At 51.7% G+C, this 17,938-nt stretch overlaps 6 protein-coding genes across 6 annotated transcripts; 2 read left to right on the plus strand and 4 right to left on the minus strand.

Annotated features, from left to right (window-relative positions):
- Positions 1-1,048: 1,048 nt before the first annotated feature.
- Positions 1,049-1,839, plus strand: CCMA1212_006201 (Cyanamide hydratase; the record flags this gene model as incomplete). Its single annotated transcript, XM_073703435.1, has 2 exons — positions 1,049-1,268; positions 1,322-1,839. 2 exons carry the CDS (start codon positions 1,049-1,051, stop codon positions 1,837-1,839), a joined length of 738 nt encoding a protein of 245 aa, XP_073557727.1.
- A 334-nt stretch (positions 1,840-2,173) lies between these two features.
- On the minus strand, positions 2,174-3,323 carry CCMA1212_006202 (Maleylacetate reductase; the record flags this gene model as incomplete). The annotated part of the gene is made up of 2 exons (XM_073703436.1): positions 2,174-2,721; positions 2,798-3,323. The coding sequence occupies 2 exons, from the start codon at positions 3,321-3,323 to the stop codon at positions 2,174-2,176; spliced, it is 1,074 nt and encodes a 357-aa protein (XP_073557728.1).
- Positions 3,324-7,119: 3,796 nt separating this feature from the next.
- Positions 7,120-9,170, minus strand: CCMA1212_006203 (uncharacterized protein; the record flags this gene model as incomplete). The annotated part of the gene is given in 6 exon segments (XM_073703437.1): positions 7,120-7,294; positions 7,353-7,521; positions 7,650-8,428; positions 8,517-8,671; positions 8,687-8,800; positions 8,877-9,170. Coding segments are annotated over 6 exon segments (1,686 nt in total), but the record flags the coding sequence as incomplete, so codon positions are not given.
- Positions 9,171-10,269: 1,099 nt separating this feature from the next.
- CCMA1212_006204 (uncharacterized protein) lies at positions 10,270-13,278 on the minus strand (the record flags this gene model as incomplete). Its single annotated transcript, XM_073703438.1, has 14 exons — positions 10,270-10,375; positions 10,440-10,597; positions 10,656-10,785; positions 10,859-10,981; positions 11,042-11,175; positions 11,244-11,338; positions 11,415-11,916; positions 11,990-12,116; positions 12,183-12,325; positions 12,381-12,440; positions 12,502-12,882; positions 12,949-13,051; positions 13,129-13,206; positions 13,268-13,278. 14 exons carry the CDS (start codon positions 13,276-13,278, stop codon positions 10,270-10,272), a joined length of 2,151 nt encoding a protein of 716 aa, XP_073557730.1.
- Positions 13,279-14,871: 1,593 nt separating this feature from the next.
- On the plus strand, positions 14,872-16,341 carry CCMA1212_006205 (uncharacterized protein; the record flags this gene model as incomplete). The annotated part of the gene is made up of 5 exons (XM_073703439.1): positions 14,872-14,964; positions 15,026-15,238; positions 15,300-15,308; positions 15,359-16,006; positions 16,081-16,341. 5 exons carry the CDS (start codon positions 14,872-14,874, stop codon positions 16,339-16,341), a joined length of 1,224 nt encoding a protein of 407 aa, XP_073557731.1.
- A 403-nt stretch (positions 16,342-16,744) lies between these two features.
- Positions 16,745-17,923, minus strand: CCMA1212_006206 (uncharacterized protein; the record flags this gene model as incomplete). Its single annotated transcript, XM_073703440.1, has 1 exon — positions 16,745-17,923. One exon carries the CDS (start codon positions 17,921-17,923, stop codon positions 16,745-16,747), a length of 1,179 nt encoding a protein of 392 aa, XP_073557732.1.
- Between the last annotated feature and the right edge of the window lie 15 nt (positions 17,924-17,938).

A 17,938-nucleotide genomic window follows, 5' to 3' on the forward strand; every position in this document is an offset into this window, starting at 1 on the left:
TGCGTACGAGAAGCTGGGGAGAAGTTGGAGAAATCATGCACCCCAGACTATCTAGGATCTAGGCAAATGGAGTTAGCACGGGGAGCTGAACCCATTGACTCCATCATGTGACATTTTCGCTTGTCAAGGACAAGAAGTCTTTCATGGCATCCGTAGAGCTAATACAGTCACCCAGCTATACGAACAGTCGCTGTAGACGCGAATGGCCTAACCGCTGATGAAAAACATAAGGTATCGCAAGACAACTCTCATACAGTCCTCTATCTGCAAAGCACCGGGACACCGCAACGGCTACCGTATTCGACGCTACCTTCTGTCCAGTGACATACTCATCACTATGTTCCTTCATGCGTTGAATAGCCCATCTGATAGGCCCTGCCATGCTGGTCTTTCTCAGGACGTAGGTAGGCAAGTAAACAAGCACAATGGCCTTGACTCCCTCACAGACTGATGACCAATACCTCTATATCCCGGTTCACTCAAATTGCACTTGGTTGTACCAAAATCAGAAACATCACGTCTTACAAGGCATTCATTTACACGGCCTCGGCTTTCGCGTCTCCTCACCCGAAATCGCCGACTTATTAATGATGGCGACTCGATCAACTCATTCCTACCCCGCCACCAGATTACCCGATTAGGAAAGCTGTGATGCTGTCAGGCCGTCGTTTCAGGCATTCACTTTCAAAGCAAAGTTGTATTTAAGTCGCGTCAATTCTGGCTTTCGGGTGAGATGATTTCAATCCAGATCTCATCAACATTCTCAACCTTCTTCACTCAGCATTCAATCCGCCATCAGCATCTATAGATCATCACCAAAACTGCCAACTCCCCTCCTCTGCCGCCTCGATTCCTCTCTTACACCATCTCTGCCTCATTTCTCAGCTTCCATCTGAAGCCTCGCCGCCTCGAGGTGAGTCTCCGCTTACGTCATCCCCTCGAACCCTCATCATCCACAACTGTCGACTCTCTTCCTCATACACCAGCATCTTATACATTGCCTACAACAAAGATTTGCTGCTAACATTTCACTCTCGAGTTCATCAACATGCCGGCAGATGAGATCAAGCAGAACGGCTGGACCTCTGTCCCTCTGGATCCAAGCAAACTGTTTGGTAGTCAACCATTCCAGAACCGCCCAGGGCCACTCCTTGTCGCAGACATCAAGTTCCCAGATGACGATCCCATTGTTGTCAAAGTCAAAAGCTATGCCAAAGAACGGCTGCCTATTCAAACTTTCAATCACAGCATGAGGGTCTTTTATTTCTGTATGCATCTTCCAACAACCTTGAACATAGGCATAAAACTAAACATGATGCAGCAAGCGCAATTGTGAAGCAACAATTCCCCGGACATGCAGACACCTTCTCACCATCCACTCTCGCCCTGGCCTCCCTCCTACACGACATCGGCACCGCCGAAGAAAACCTGGCTGCAACCCACATGTCATTCGAGTTCTACGGAGCCTTCAAAGCCCTCAACCTCCTGCTGGAGCTGGGAGCCTCCAAGGACCAGGCCGAAGCCGTCGCCGAGACCATCATCCGCCACCAGGACCTCGGCACAGTCGGAAACATCACGTTTCTCGGCCAAGTCATCCAGCTGGCCACCATTTACGACAACGCTAGCAACCACCCGCACGTGGAGAACATTACGGAAATCATTCACACAGACACTCTCATAGATGTCACCAAGGCCTTTCCTCGTCTACAGTGGCTCGGATGCTTTGCGGATACCATTGATCGCGAAGAGGCGCTCAAGCCGTGGTGCCACAGCACTCACATCCCCGACTTTGCTGAGGTCATTCGCAAGAACACCTTCATGCAGCCATATGATGCTTAAGCAAAAGGCTCAGCTATGGTGCGTCGAATGACAATCCCGTCATAGGCCAGAGTCAACGGTTGTCAAGAGGTGGAGAGTGAATTGCCGAACAACTATGAGCGAGCACGCAATTTATCCACTGGTCACCCTCTATTCCTTTTCTCTTCACAGCCTTACACTTCCCAGTGATTCAAAAGGGTGGTTGAAGTGTAGACTGTGGCGTTTAACAAGTGGTGTTTGTTCGGACAAGCAAACTGTCCGGGAAAGATTGTGCACTCGTACACACTGAAGCTATCATTAGTGAATTTATATGCCATCTCAGTTGAGCGTATATCAAGTATCCGCAGCAGCTATTCTACTCTGCTACCTGTGCTGGCTTTCCCTCCCACGCTCGTCTCAGCAACTCGCGAAGTAAATTACCGTCAAGAGGTCTAGGACTCCAAAATGGCTTCTTGAGAAGAGTTGCCACGGCCACGTCGATGTCTTCCTCGTTCATCCCGAGGTCCTTTAGACTGTATGTAATGCCCAGGGTGGACAATAACCTGTTCAGGCCATCGACAGCATTCCCTCCACTATTAGGAATATTCTCCGCCAACACTCTCATCGCATCCGGAATGCTCGGGGCCAGATATGCCAGCGCATGAGGCAGTATAATAGCATGCGTCTCTGCGTGCGGCAGATTGAACGTGCCTCCGAGGACGTGACACAGCTTGTGGTGCAGGGAGACACTAACCCCGGCGAGACATTTGCCGGAGAACCAGGCGCCAAGAAGGGCATCTGAGCGAGCGTCGACGTCGTCGTTGTTCTGCACGATTCGAGGCAGAGATGAGGCCAACGCTTGGATCCCTCTGATGGCGAACATACTTGCGATGGGGTTGCCATCTTGAGCGTATAGAGCCTCCACTAAGACGAGTTGCCTGTGAGTAAATTCGACTTGCTTATCGTGCAGGAGATCAGAAGGCCTTTATTTATAACGTACCAGCATGAGCCATGGCATTCAGGCCGCTCGTCGCACTCATCTTCGGCGGCAATGTCAGGGTCAAAATCACATCATAAATGACCACCGCCGGTATCGCCTTTGGATCAACATGAGTCGTCTTCACCCTATTTTCCGTCTGGCCCACGATGGGCGTCATCTCGCTGCCCGCATACGTAGTCGGAACACAGACATGAGGCAATCCCGTGCGTACAAACAATGCTTTCCCCAAGCCTACGGCACTCCCGCCGCCGATGGACACGAGACAGTCGGCATCGACGGATTGGCAGTGCTTCAAGGCGTCCTCGGTGACGTCTGCCGGGGTGTGCATTGTGACTCGAGTGAATGAGCCGGCAATCTGGCCATTGAGAAGAGTTGCGATGTCGTCGACATATGACGTCTTGGTCGGTGTTGTTAGAATGAGCGGTTTCGAACAGCCTAGCCTGGCGAGCTCAGAGGGCAGCTTGGAAAGGCTGTGTGGCCCAAAGAGCACCCTTTGCTTATTCTCATTGTACTCAAAAGACGCCATTGAGCAGTCGGTAGGACTTTAGGGACGTTCGTGTGGTCGAGCACCAGCTTTTGTAGCAACCAGTAGAGAATTTCGGAATTGGTGATGAAAGTTGCACCTGAGAGTCATCGCGATATATAATGTAAGGTATGGTAGCTTAGTAGGTATACATTAATAATGTCAGCCCACAACCGATTTACAGCTTGTTTCCCGGATTCATATGCCGCATCATGAGGCGCTTTAGCCGCATGCACTTCTCTGAGTGACCAAACGCTGACGCAGTTGGAAAGCCCAGGTTGGTTCTCAGCGGCTTCGGTGTGAATCAGCTCTTAGTAACGCCCAGTCAGCTTCGTCCACTGCTGGGACAATGCGACTTGTTGCTGTCACGCCTAAAACAATCACGTTAATCATATTCGCCCTGAACTGCATTTACAGACATTGCTCCTCTACATTCTGCTTAAAACTTCCAGGCGCTTACGCTATGCATATTCCAAACGAGAGACACAGCAACGGACGGTCGAGTAGAAGAGCTTTCACAAGTGCAAGCGATTGAGGAAAGAATTGGGTTTGTCACCTCGTCTTCTATGTATCTCGCCTTGCCTATTATATATCATTGGTGGTGACAGTCTTCAATCCCCGAGAAATCCTGCATCAGCCTCATTCCCATACGAATCCTCACTATTTCCGCCCAGGCCAACTATGGCTCAATGTCAATACGAGAACCTCCTCAATACGAGGCATGGTCAAACTGGTCAAAGCACACCTCCCACTCCCTCGTGCTTTATACCCGTTGGCATCGGAATCGTAGATCCGGTTTCCCTTACGTAGATGGATTAGATACATTTGTACGTCATTTCAGCTCCCACCTTTTAGCGACGATTAAGCTCTTCTAAACACTGTCCAAAGAGATGGACCGTTCTCTGCGCATGTCCACAGATGGCATATTTGCTCGTTGACTGTTATGCTCATCGCATTCGTCGCCGCCACTGCCACTGGAGTACTGGCTGTGTCTATGCGCTGCATCTATCGGACTATTCAGCTCGATCAGGGATTTGCAGGGCACCTATCGGTTCACGAGCGGTATTCCCTTGGATTATGCCATTACGATTGTCATTGAGTATGCTGGATTCGTCTTCTACGACGCCAAGGTGCCCGGAAAGCACCGATTTTAATGAAGTAAGATTAGTACTTTGTAGAGGCGTGAGATTGTCGTATCTCTGAGGAGATTGAAACATAAATGCCACTCATTTACCTCAAAAATGCAGAGAATTTTATGACAGTGTGTTCTTCCTCATTCTGAAAGAGTGACTGCCTTGACCCAACTTACAGCTCTCGGCCTGACAAACACGACGAACCAACATGCATACCTCAGCCCATGGTACTAGTGGCCGAACCAATCGTTTTACAGCTCTCCCCTCAAGATATACAGGTCCCTTCCCTTCATAAATCAAAATATAGAGCCCAGGTCCCAGTCGAGTAGCCCAATCAACTAGATTCAAGATCAGTCACTTGACAGTACCCAATCCGTCATGGACTTGGGTAGGCTCTCCCTTCTGGGGGGGGNGGGGGCGTCTTCACCTTTGCCTCCCGGTTCGAGTCACCTTAGTGACGCATTCCTCTCTTGTCTCTGCCCATTCACCATTTTTCTCTTCAGGTTCAGCTCGGATTTTCTACTTCCACTTGTTCAATCTACTCGATTTGATCTGGTTCTATTTCTTGTCACTCTCAACTCGCTTATTCTCGTGGGCATCTTTTTTTTAGTGTCTTCTTTCTATACTTCTCTCCTTCCTTCTACGAGAACCATCAAAATAACGACATTACGGCAACGCTCCCATTGCTTTACTATCTACCCCTAAGGTATATTCAGTCAAGAACAATGTATTGTAGGTCCGTACGTTACTAATGTGGTGAGATTCCGAAGCTGCTGTTTCCCCCGCGTTGCTACATGTAGGCCCGTAGTAAAAGCAATTTTCGAGTATATGTATTCAATTTTATTTATAGTCGGTATGCCTTAACAGACGTAGAGACCTCTTATGACATAGCCAATGCTAAGAGTTAGAATCTTCATTCACGTACTCCCTCACCACTAGTGCCCGTCTGGTAGCAGTTGCATGACAATTTTTGTAAGCGCTTCCAGATCTCCATTCCCAGCTTAAAAGGCAGAAATAACAGACGAAGCCAAGACGCGGTGTCTCCTGCACGATAATCAGCATCTTCGCTACTTGAAAGCTCTTATCAACACAGTACCTTACGGCGTGGCCTGGGAAAGTCCAGTCCAAGCAATACACCTTCGTAAGGTAGGTAGGCAACAATATCCGCTGACAGTAGGTACAAAGAAACACCTATTGGTGATATTTTTTGTGTGATTATCTTCATGATTGAAGGCACTGCCTTATTCATACTACCTACCAACGATCTATATCCTGCGAGTTTCCCCAATCCAGCTCAACCTTGACATCAGGAACACCAGCATCCATCCACGAGATCTATCCTTACACTCGTCACCACGAGCCATGCCTCAACAACCATGGCCACCAACCTTCCCAGCAACAACCACATGCTACCACCTCAACGGCTCGCCATACGCTACATCCATCGGCCTCCCCCAGCCGGTTCCATGCTACCCGGGTCAGAATGTCACCCACTGTTGTTTCCGCGGCGACACCTGCCTCAACAACGGGCTTTGTCTCAACCTGGGCCCCGATGGAGAAACGCGCACGACCCTCGTCGGCTGCAGCCATGCAGCGTGGCCGCCGTCATGTTATCAGATCATGAACCCGATCAGAATCCCTCGATCTGATCTTGTATTCCTTGCAGGACCGTGCAGACCTAGTGGCGATTGCGGTGGTGAGTACTGCCTGCCTTTGCCGGTCACGTACATTGTTATCGTCCAGATGCTTATACCGCCAATACAATTCACAACAACCCCAAGGCAGCAAATGCACTGATCAGTGATTCTTACAAGAAGATAGGCAACAGTCTCAATGGCTTCAACACGACACATTTCCCAAGCAATCCAACAAAGTGGGAGATGTTACAGCTAGGCATCCAAGCGGTGATCGCAATGGCAAGCGTATGGAGGCTTTTGGGCCCCTTGAATCCTCTTCTAATCTGATCGACCAGAGCTGAGAAAATCGTGGATTTATTTGCAGCGTTCCGGAGTTGCTGGACGGGGTGGTTCTTCGTGTCTATCTCTCAGAATCCTTGACTGAAGCGTCAGCGTTGAGTTTCTCATCTCCCTGGTCGGCCCTCTTGTGAAACGGTAGTTGTAGGTTGACGCGCCTCCGTCCGAAGAGGCCTATGTCGTGCACCCCTAGATTTCGCCTTGGCCGCACTACATCGAACCAACTATGCTTTATAAACTTCTCAGACGACATCGTACGAATACTTCTGGATAGCTTACTAGATGCATGTTCAATGGGCAACCCAATACCACTGGGTAACCGATATGTACCAACAAGCAGAATGTCATCAAGTCTCTGCCAGGGTGCCTTGTCTTTCCCCTCACTCACATATGTTTCACTCACTAAAGAAGACACCATTCATCGCAAATCATGCCATTGATCCATCAAGTCAAGTCTATTATGACGTCCCTCCTCTCTATTTCCATATCCTCGTATAGTCAAAAGAGTTTATCATGTACCAACCAAAACCGCAAAACACCCGGCGCCCATCTCATCATGAGAAGGGACACACAAAAGAGTCTATCCAAGATCCCTTTTCCCCTTTTTTTGAAAAGCCACTATCCCTCCCATCGAGAAAGACAGTCAAGAGCAACCCAACGCGATCCGTTAAACCATGTTCCCATTTCATTCAATCATTGCGCCCAATGGAGAGCGCCGGGCGTCTTCTCATCAGCCACGACGTACTTGCACTTGGTAAAGTTGCTCCAGAGCTGGCCAAGGAAAGATCGCTCATCGCGGTAGTACAGGTCGCCAAGCACGGGCTTGATGGCCTCGGTGGCCTCTCCAGCGTAGTAGAAAGGAATGCGACTGGGAACATGTCAGTGATTGGCAATTAGCAGCTCACGGTACAGCTGGAGAGACTTACGGGAAAAGGTGGTGAACAACGTGGTGCTCAATAATGCAGTGGAAAAGGTGGCGGCCGACAAAGCCAAACTCGCGGTCGACAGTCGCCAGAGCGCCCTTGACAAAGGTCCAGTTGTCGGCATCATAGTGAGGTACCTCCACGTGAGTGTGGTGCAGGTAAGTGATGGCAACTAAGAATAGCATCTGGTCAGCAATCCTGTTTCTCTTTGACATTGACATGCCATGTTTGTGTTTGCATCTGTATGCTTGCATTCGCCCATGCGTTTGCATGTGCGTCTGTTCCGGGGGAAAAACATACTCAACCAGTGGTGAACCCAGAAGTAGGGCTGCGCGTAGACGAGCAGCATGGTGCCCGTTCCCACAACTCCCGCGAGCTTGTACAGAGCAAAGGCCGTCATGGCGAGGCCGACGTCAGACAAGAAGATGAAGGGAGCCTCGCTGCGGCGGAACACGGCGCTGTTGGGCCCAAAGTGGCTCTTGCCGAACATGGTCGTGGGGGACTTTTGCATGCTGTTGCGGCCAGCGGAGATGTTGAACAGCAGGTAGATCTGCCACGCGAACAGCTGGTGGAACATGAGCGTGACGAACTGGTAGGCGGGCGTGTCCTCGAGCATCTCGAGGGCGGCCAGGGTTCGCTTGGCGTAGTCGGGCTTGGTCCGGGGCACAAAGGCCATGTCCTTCTCCATGTGGCCGGTGTACTTGTGGTGGCGGTGGTGAGAGAACTTCCAGGAGTAGTACGGCACCAGCAGGACGGAGTGAGAGAAGAAGCCGACGACGTGGTTCAGCATGGCGTGCTGGGAAAAGGCGCCGTGTCCAGCCTCGTGGCCCAGGATCCAGAGACCAGTGCAGACCAGGCCCTGAACGAATCCGTAGACGATCCAGGCAATGGTCCGGATGGTGGCGTCAGGAATTGTGGGAATGTAAGTGAGGGCAGCCCAGCCAAGGGCTCCAATCATGACCACATCGCGCACCAGATAGCCCATGGAGATGGCGACTGACGGCTCAAAGCAGTGCTTGGGGATGGCGGCCCGAATCGTGTTGATATCGGGAAACCGACTGTCCTCCTCAGGCAGCTTGCTGTATCTGGGGTCAGCAAAAACAGCACGAGCAACGGTGAGAAATTTTCGGAGGGGGAAGTCTTCATCAGACTAGCAGGACTACTGACATTGAGGCCACGGCGGCGCCTCCTCTCTTGGTGACCGTCGTCGTAGTAGCCATCGTGAAGGGGGCAAAGGCCAGCACAACTCTCGATGGATGAAAGGAAGTTGGGGAGTACGGACTGAGGACTCTTTCTGAGATGAGAACAGCCGTCCTGATTGCCTTTTAAACCCACACCAGCAGCCCAAAGGGAGATCCATAGTCAGGCACGGCATCAAATTTTCCACTTCCACTTCCCCTTTCGCCCTCTAGCTTGTCTTCCTGATCCATTTTTCGTGTGGTGTCCGTTATCTGGCAGCATCTGGTTGGTGGCGTTAACACCCGTGACTCGCGAGTTGGTGGCTGCATCGCTGGCGCTGGGAGGTACCCTCTGATAATGCCTCTGCAAACAGGCTCTGCCAACGGGCTTGTCGTGAGGGACCCCCTCGCTCGCCCAGACCGCTCGGAGGCGATCCCAGAGTGAGCTAATATTAATCTGAAATGAGATCTCTGACGGAGCGAGCGCTGCTGACCCTTTACCGCCCCAGGTCCCGCGGCCTGTGGTTGGCCAGCGGAGAGCCTCACCCGCCACGATCAACAGTCCTGAGCTCGCTAAGGCTGCACGTGTCGGCTGGCCAAGAGCCGCTCGGGGGGGCTGTCTGTAGCCTCTAGGGGTCTCTGGGCCTGTTATACTTCCCCTTGGGGGCCCTTAGGGAGGGAGATTGGGGGGGCACACAGGGCCAGCAAGGGCCAACAAAGGAGAGCAAGGGGCCGCGCTAGACACGACGATACACGTACTTGTGGCACTTGTTGAGCCCAAAGCCCTCGTTTGTGGGGGTTCCTGGCCCAGGACCCCTGGATTTAGTCCGCTTTCGGCCTGGACCCCTTTAGGGCTTGTTTTCGAATTGGCCAATCGCGGCAGCCTGGGCCCCGGTTATCCTGCCCTTCTTTTTTCGCCTTCCAAAGCTTCCAGAATTATCATGTGAAACTGCCCGTCTGTCCACCACATACGACCATAGGTAGTGGAAAATTCGGGGTCCCGTCTGCTCCCCCATAGACAAGCCACTAACCGGCAGATTAGTAGTTGGGTGGGTGACCACCAGCGAACACCGGCTGTTGTATGTTTTTTGCTCTTTTTTGCTTGCTGCGTTGTCCTTGTTTTGGCTCCCGTGTTTGTAGAGGTCGTCCCATATAGGGCGAGCTTATCCAACCACCAGACACATACGACCATATCCATTGGAAAATACGGGATCCCGTCCGCTCTCCCAGAGTCAAGCCAATGAGAGGCAGATTAGTAGTCAGGTGGGTGACCACTGGCGAACACCGGCTGTTGTATGTTTTTCTTTTGTTCTTTTTTTTTTTTTTTTGGCTCTTGTTCAACTTGGCATCTTGTGTTCCGTTAGGCAACTTGCATATCATCGTGCGTGTCATCGGGCACGTGCGTAAATCCATAGGACGACAAGGTTGCCGGTTGTCTTATCGAGATTCCGATTCGCATGTGACATAAGCTGGTATCACAGCATCCCGTCTTCGACCATGTCTTCTAGGCATTCTAGACGTTGGAAGTGTAACTGGACACAAGGTAGGGACCATTTAGAGAAGACGCGACGGCATACACGTAGTCTCTATGGCCTTTTTTCACCTAAGGAGTCCGAGCTTATTTTTTTCAAAATTGATGTTATATGAAATCAAACCTACAAAAGATATATCGAATAAGAAGAAAACTAGTCTAGTCTCATACAGTGAAAATACATGTATTCCCTCGAGTGTCCGTGGCGGCCTTAGTTGAAAAGACCCTTCATGGTGCTGATTCCAGTCTTGGGCTTGGGCAGCTCAGGCAGCAGAGTCTGAACCCAGCCAACAATCTGCGGAGCCTGGACAGAGATCCTTGACGATTGATGTCAGTAACCTCGCTTCCATTGGTAAATTGTATGCTGAAGAAACGACTTACTTGCAACCAGTCGCAGTGGACTCCATCTTGGTTCGGGACTTGGACTTGGAAGAGCTGTGGGACCCAGAGAGCGCAAAGGGGCCGTACCCGACGGCAAGGTTGGCCGAGGTGGACGATGCCGAGACGGCGCTTTCGAGCTTCGTTGTGTCTCCTGAGAACTACACAGGACATTTTCAGATTCACCTCTCAAAAGGCGTAGGTTGATGGGCGACTTACGCTGAGCTCCACGTCGGCAGCGACAACGAATGCAGTTGGAAACGAGGAAAACTGCTGGTATTCACCATCAATGGTTTTCTCCTCGTCAAATGCCTTCTTGAGCACCTCTTCGCCGGGCGAGATCTTAAAGCTGTCGATAGAGGTACGGGGTCAGAAGAGTTCTTGGGCGACAATCATCGCGGAGGAGGCGGTTGAAGACTTACTTTCCAGAGTCAAGCTCGGCATCGGCAAACAGCTCCGCATGGAGCCAGGGGCGTTCAATCTCGACGACCATGCAGCTCATGCTGATTTCAACGTCGAGGTTGGACATTTGCTGCATCGCCTCACTGGGAGAATACTCAGTATGGCCATTGCCTGGCGGCACCATTGGCAAATTATAGACTCACGAGCTGCTCGACGTGTGGCTCGCGCTGGCAGAAGCGCTCCAAAAGCCCCAACCGGCCTTGGCTGCAATTGCAGAGGCGGACTGCGAGGTAGAAAACTCTGAGAGATCCGACTTGGCGGAAACCTTGCATGAGATCTATTCACATGTTAGTTTCTTTGAGTTCGGGGCAACTTATAAGCTCTAGTCAGTTGTTGAGACTGTACCTTTGTCCAGGGATCCGGCCCATCGTCGGTCCTGTTACGCCATGTCTCCTCGTTGTCCAAGTCTTCAATGTCCGGCTTCGTCGGGTTCTTGATGCCTAACAACTGCGTTAGCCATCTGGCCCGCGAGCCCAGAGTTCCACCACGACAGAGACGGGAGCAAGATGGACTTACTCGGGTCGGCCCTGGCTTCGCCGTCTGTCACGACAATGCCATTCTCATTGATAACAGGCAGGGCGAGAAGCTGAGCCTGAGCCTGCTCAGCGCTCTTTGCGATGCCGAGCTGCTCCTTGAGATCGGCGATGTCTGCCTCCAGCTGACCGATCCTGGCGCCCAGCCATTGGCCAGCCTTGACCTTGTTCACCTCCTCGGCGTCGCGCACAGTCGAGGTGGTGCGGCTCAGACTCTTCTCAGTGTGCTCCTTCTGCACTGTGACGAGCTTGTCGAGAGCGAGCGCGCCCTCCAGGCGGCTGTCAATGTTGAATTCCTTCTTCAGCCACTCAGCCTTGGTGCGGTCATCAGCAGCCGGCGCCTCGCCCTCCTTCCTCTCGGTAAGGAGCTTCTTGTTCTCGTCGTCCATGTTGGCGTAGACCTGCGCGTAGGCGGCTTCCAGATCGCCGTGACCTGCGTCCTTGTTGCTCGCAAGAACAGGGAAGAATGCATTTCCGTCAATGGCCTTGTGAGATTGTAAAATCAGCACGCATCTCATGGGGTATGATAGGCAGCCACAGTTTGATGATGGACCTTACCTTCTGCAGGGTCTGATGGGACACCAAGAGGTTCTGAAGACGGCGAAGCTCGGCGCGGATCTCGGCGGCAGATGGCCCCGAGTTGTTCTTTTTCCAGTTGAGGACCTTCTTGGCCACGATGGTTGCCCTGCGTTTGACAGTGAGCGTTTATCCCCTCCGTACAGAGACTTGAATGTTTCTAGGCCGCACTTACCAGCTACTAGGGCTGAGCACAACCCCGTTGTACTCGCTGGAGCCATCAGGGGCAATGACCGTCAGGTTTCGGTAGGCTTCCTTGCTGTTTTCAATTCGTTTCATGCCGGAGGAGATGTCGACAACTCCAAAGTGGAAATCGACCTGGCCGAGTGTAAGCTCCAGCAACGTAGGTGAGTCTGCAGCTGGGATGTCTCACCATGAACTTGTAGCCATGCACCACCCAGTCCATGTACTTGGTCTGGATGTTATTCTTGAACTATTTCACACGCATCATCAGCATCATACCCTTCTGCTTCGCTATATAAGGTAGCACTCACCTCTCGGGCATGTTCCTGGATCCAGTGCATATACTTCTCCTTGGCCTCTCGGACCTGCGCAGTGGTGGCGCCAGGCGGCGGCTGGCTCCTCTCCATGGCCTGCGCCTGCGCCTGGGCATACGCAGCCACCTCCTTGGCCCAGAAAGACTGCTTCTGCACATACGTATCGACCTTTGACTTGCCATTACCACCTGGAGTGTCGTCTGGGGACGTAAGATATGCCATGGACAGCTTGTAGCGATCGCGAATGGTCCTGAGGCGTTCGTCTGTGACTTGCGTGGACTCGTTGCCGATTACGCCAGAGACGGAGGCCTCCACGGGCACCAGAAGATCCAATGCAGCGAGGTAGCTGCGGGCAACACTCTTTCCAGTCTTTCCGGCCTATGTTGTCTCCCGTTGTCAGCAATCACATTTACAGAATCGAGACGCAAGGATGTCTAGACTGACAGTAAACTTCGACAACGGAATCATTCCATCAACGAGCCTAGCTTCCTTGACTTGAATGTCCAGCGGTGGCTTGATGAGCTTGGAAGAGTTGTAGTAGTAATCCCTGACCATTGCGTCAGTGCCTTCAGTCGTAGTTCCAGATTGCGGAAGCTCTCCAAGAGATGTCATGGTGCGACTTACTTCCAATCGATAATGGTTCCGGGCAGCGAAACCGTAAGGACTTGATTGTTGGCCACGGGAATGGCACTGGCGATGGCACTCCGGACAGTCAATTGGGAAATTAGCAGCGTTTCCACCTCGCTTGTGGGACAAGACTCACATCAGAAGCATGCTTCATCGACTTGAGCACAGCTCTAGCCTCCGTGTCCCCCATTGTGAAAGATGATGAAGTTGAGAGCTTGTTGGCCGTGAGGGCAAAGGTTAATAGTAGAGAGATCAATACAGAGAGGCAAAGCACAACGAGAAGTGACTGCTGCAGAGTTTGACTCCTGATCTCGTGCGATGTCGACGATATTTAAATAGTACGGCCTGGTTCATAACATGATATGGCCAGCCGCTCGGCCCTGAGCTCTAGAAACTACCAAATACTCTCAATCACATCACGGAACTGCCATCAGCTCCGGTCTGATTGTTAAGGCCGGGTTCTACCATATGGTGGCTGAAGTATTGCCAATAGTCATTTTCTACCCTCAAGCTGATAATGGCAGCCTGTATAGACCAGTCATCACCAGAAGCAATATGCTCAGCATCAACACAAGTCAAACTCACGGGAAAAGGCGAGTTGACGTTGCCGGTTTTCCGCCTCGCCCGGACCATGGCCAGCCGTCTCAACTTCCGCTGCAAAGGCCATGACAGCGGACTATTGGCAAGCCACGGTGATGAAGATGAACTGCCTACGAATTCTAAGCGCTCCAGACGAGCCCACGCCTGGCAATCCCTATTGAAAACCCGCAACAGTATCCCGATTGAGGGTAATTACGTGAATTTCATGTCGGCAGAGGTTGTTCAGGCAGCCACCTTCTCACGATAGTTCAGGTAATGTGCAAGGGGCACGGCATTGCCGTGAAGAAGCGGGCTCACCACAAGGCGCACAATGCGAATCACTCGCCTGGACCGTTGGACTGAGTTGCAGCGCCGAATACTTTACACATGTGACCCCGAACATGGCAGAGCGGACCCCTGATACCCCAACCTGAGTACCTCACGAACTATTGCGCGTATGGTCGATGGCGACCCTCGTGGCTGTGGTAAGGTTCATCTAGGGGATGCCTCAGCTCGTTACTATTGGACTTTGATGCCCAGACAGACGAAGGGACGGGAGCTAGGGGAGAAAATGTGGCTAGCTGTTCCTTGCATATTAGCCGCCGAAGACCGCACTATCGGGCATGCCTTTGGCAGTCACAAAGCGGGATATAGATTCGCACACGCTGATTGGACTGGACGGGCGGGTTTGTCCTGGGAAAACACGGCTGGCGAACTCGTGGGGGCTGGACGTTCTTTTGGGGCACCGTCCATGCTCGGGAGGGACATGAACATGGTTGGCGGCCACGAGACCTGCCTCGGAAAGGCAAGAACAGTTGCTCGTCCGCACGATTCTCGAGCAGCTGAACGTCGGAATAACTCACTCGCAAATTGGTCTGATGCTACTCCGTGTTCCCTGCCATTCGACTACACTATGCCTTTGGGTGGCTTCAACCATGTGTATGGTGGTGTTGGACGAACTGCATGCGTGGTTGACCAGAGCTGAGTGAGCTCATGTAAACGTCGGTTCTTGATAAATTCGAAAGGTATAAGACTCGCCGTCTTCTCGTGTCACAGAACCTGAGCAACAACTCATTGACCTTGGAAATACAAACAATACTCGAGTAAACCTTGTTGGTCGTCTGCTTTCAACCCGAACCCATCCTCATTCCCATCTTCACCATGTCCACTATGTCGAAACTTCACCTCGTCAAGCAGATTGGAGAGGCTATCGCACAGCCGTCAGCTCAGTATCTGCTTGGCAGCTACGCAGGAGTGAGTATCGGCCTGCCATAATCTGGCTCCGAGCCGCAGAAGCTAACATTGTGCATTGTAGATCAGCGCCGCCGCCAAACAGGTTCCTCGACAGAAGATCCAGTTTCTGGGAAAGAAGGCAACGGACTACATGACCGAAGATCTCGATGACATTCTCAATGCCAAGTTCAGTGCGCATGACATGTTTCGAAAGCAGATGCCCAAGGGATTCCTGCTAGAAAAGACCTTTCACTTCGCTTTCAATCCATCGACGAAGCTGGGGGTGCCTCTGCAGGTAAGTGTAGTCGAATGCTTGCTGCGATCGTTGCTTAGGGTTAGTACTTACTCTTTAACAGGGAGACCATGTAAGCCATTCGCTCCCAACCACACGGCTATCAAGACTCATCATCACTAGATGCTTCAAGAGGGCCAGACAATTGAGGTTGAGGCCTTTGGCTGGGCTGTGAGGGACACTGTCAACAAGAAGATTTACATCTTCTTCAAGGGAACCGTGTTCACAAGCACCGAAATCCTCGCCAGTACCGGCACTGACAAGTTCGGCTTCAACAATGATGACATCGTACCGGCCAGCGTTCTCATCAAGGATATGCCCGGCTACGCCAAGGGGAGTAATGCTCGCTGGATGTCGAGCAGAGTGACCTATATTGATAAAGACGGCAAGGAACGTGTGCTCGTTAAATCCATGACTGAGCAGATGCGTGAGTATGCTCATAGAAAGGACCTGGAGGGCTATCAGGTCATTCTTCTGGGGCACAGCGTCGGCGCGACCGAGCTCGCCATCATGTTCGGCCATCTTGGCACCGTTAACCCCCATCTGTTGTCTGCCATCGCCTTCTGCGTTGGGCCCTACCGCTTTCTCTCGGAGGATGCAGTCAAATGGTTGAATCAGAAAGCTCCTGGTCCATGGGTCAACCTCATCAACGGAAACGACTTCGTCTCTTTGGCTTCTACGATACGCGGTAGTATTGGGACGGGCCTGTTGACTCGGCCAGCCATTACCGAGGAGGTCATCCTGCAATGGTTGAAGGATAATCCTTTCTGGGTAAGTCCTGAGCATGCCTTCTCACGCTTCATTCTTCATCGAAATCATCACTAACTGAGCTGACGCTGTCGCAGCTGCCTGGTCAAGCCTTTGGATTCGAGAGCATTCAAGGCGTCGGCTGGAGCCCATTCGCCAACCACAGCGTCTCCGTCTATGAGCTGGCGCTACGTCCTGACAACTTTCCATTGATTCTGCCGCTCGAGGACGGCCTCGAAGGTGTGCTGCGCTTCAAGCCACAATGTGGCAAGTTCCAGCCCATTGAACCTCGATCCGAGGAAGATAGGGCTCTCATTGCTATGCTGAAGGACGAAAGTGAAGGATATATTCATAATTAGTGTTCTTGGTTGATTTATGCACTGATGATATTCCGGTTGCTTCCATTTGTTTGCTTCATACAGAGAAGCAGTCACGGTCTTCGATTTGCAAAGCTTTAGTTATATATGTGATGGATGTGGATTTATACAAATATGAGATAATCTTATCTCCCAGTCCGTTATGAACAGCCGCCGCTTTCCGTCTCTCAGTAGCATAGCGAAGTGCCGCCTCTCTTCTCTGACCAATCTGTGTAGAATTGAGCCGTGTCCTAAGGTAGCCCCCGCATAGCATGAGTTATGGCTATAGACTTCGCGTAGGTAAACGGTCTGCGGACATCCCCTTCTGGTAGTGGTGGCTGAGAGACCGTTGATGAACGAGTATATAACAACTGATGATATGCACATATCTTGTGTGTCGAAACTCTCAATGCAGGAATCTGCAATCTAGTCCAAACCTGCATCCCCCTTCCTTTTTGAAGAACTTGCACGGTTTCCACGGTTTCCGCGGCTTCTCTGCAGCCATATCAGGGCTCTTCTTCGCGACTGGATCAGGACCGTTCTTCTTTTGCACACTTGCCAGCTTCGCAGAAGTGTTACTTTTGACCTGCGCCTTTTCCGGAGCTGCAGAGCTCTTTTTCGTCTCGGGCTTTTCCGTAACGACTGATGGACTCCTTGACTGCTCGTTATCTGCCGCTGGAAGCCCGATTTTATCGCTGTTCAAAATTCTGTCCATGTTCAACGAGAATCTCTCCTCCTCCGTCTGTCTTCTTATAGTCCACCAGTTGGGGTTCAACGCCGTGGACACGGATTCCGAGCGTGAAAAGTCAGGTGTCCAATCTGCAGATCCACCATCTCGCGTTCCGGAAGTGGTTTTCTGAGATTCAAACAGGATATCGTATGTCTCAATATTCATCCCCAGCGTGAGAAGATCCTTGCAGGGTTTTCTCTCAGGACTCTCGATCAAGGTAAACTTCTCCTTCTTGTCTATATGCTTTGTCAGATCGGGAACGTATCTGTCGTCAAAGCAGCCCGCAAAGAAAATGTGCTTGCACTGAGGGCCAGCCGCATATAGGTCCAGAGCAGCCCGCAGCTTGTCGTCCGTCCTTTCCCGGTTGCCGGTGTCAACGATGTCGAACAGGTTGTTTGATCTGTTGAAGCCGGCAGCAAAGGCCGAGACCGATATGCTCTGCTTCATTGGGTCAAGAACATCGCGGAGGACCTCAGCCCAGGCTTGCATATCTACGTACACGCGCACCATGATTTCGCAGTGGTCGAGATCCTTCCACCGAGGGCTGCCCATTACTGCCTTTTTCAAAATCTCAGCTACGGCAAGGCCGCCGTTCTCCCACTCAGTCACCAAATGCTCGGGGAAATCGTAGTCGTTGCCGTTGACCAATACGAGCACAAAGGGCTTCCCGCCGTGGCCCTGGGCCAGCCGCTTGTACTTTTCCCTCATGCCCCGCTCCTCTTCGTAGTCGCTCTTGAGCTGCCTGTAGCTCTCAATCAGGGCGGCATACTGGTCGAGTATCTTTGAGAGCGAAGAGTCCTGGCGGAAGTCCGCAAGCTTACAAGCTGCTCGTTCAAGATCATCGTCGTTGAGCATTTTGTGGTGGGAGAG

This window comes from Trichoderma ghanense, assembly GCF_004382785.1.
Source record: "Trichoderma ghanense strain CCMA-1212 chromosome Unknown scaffold_7, whole genome shotgun sequence".
Taxonomy (NCBI): domain Eukaryota; kingdom Fungi; phylum Ascomycota; class Sordariomycetes; order Hypocreales; family Hypocreaceae; genus Trichoderma; species Trichoderma ghanense.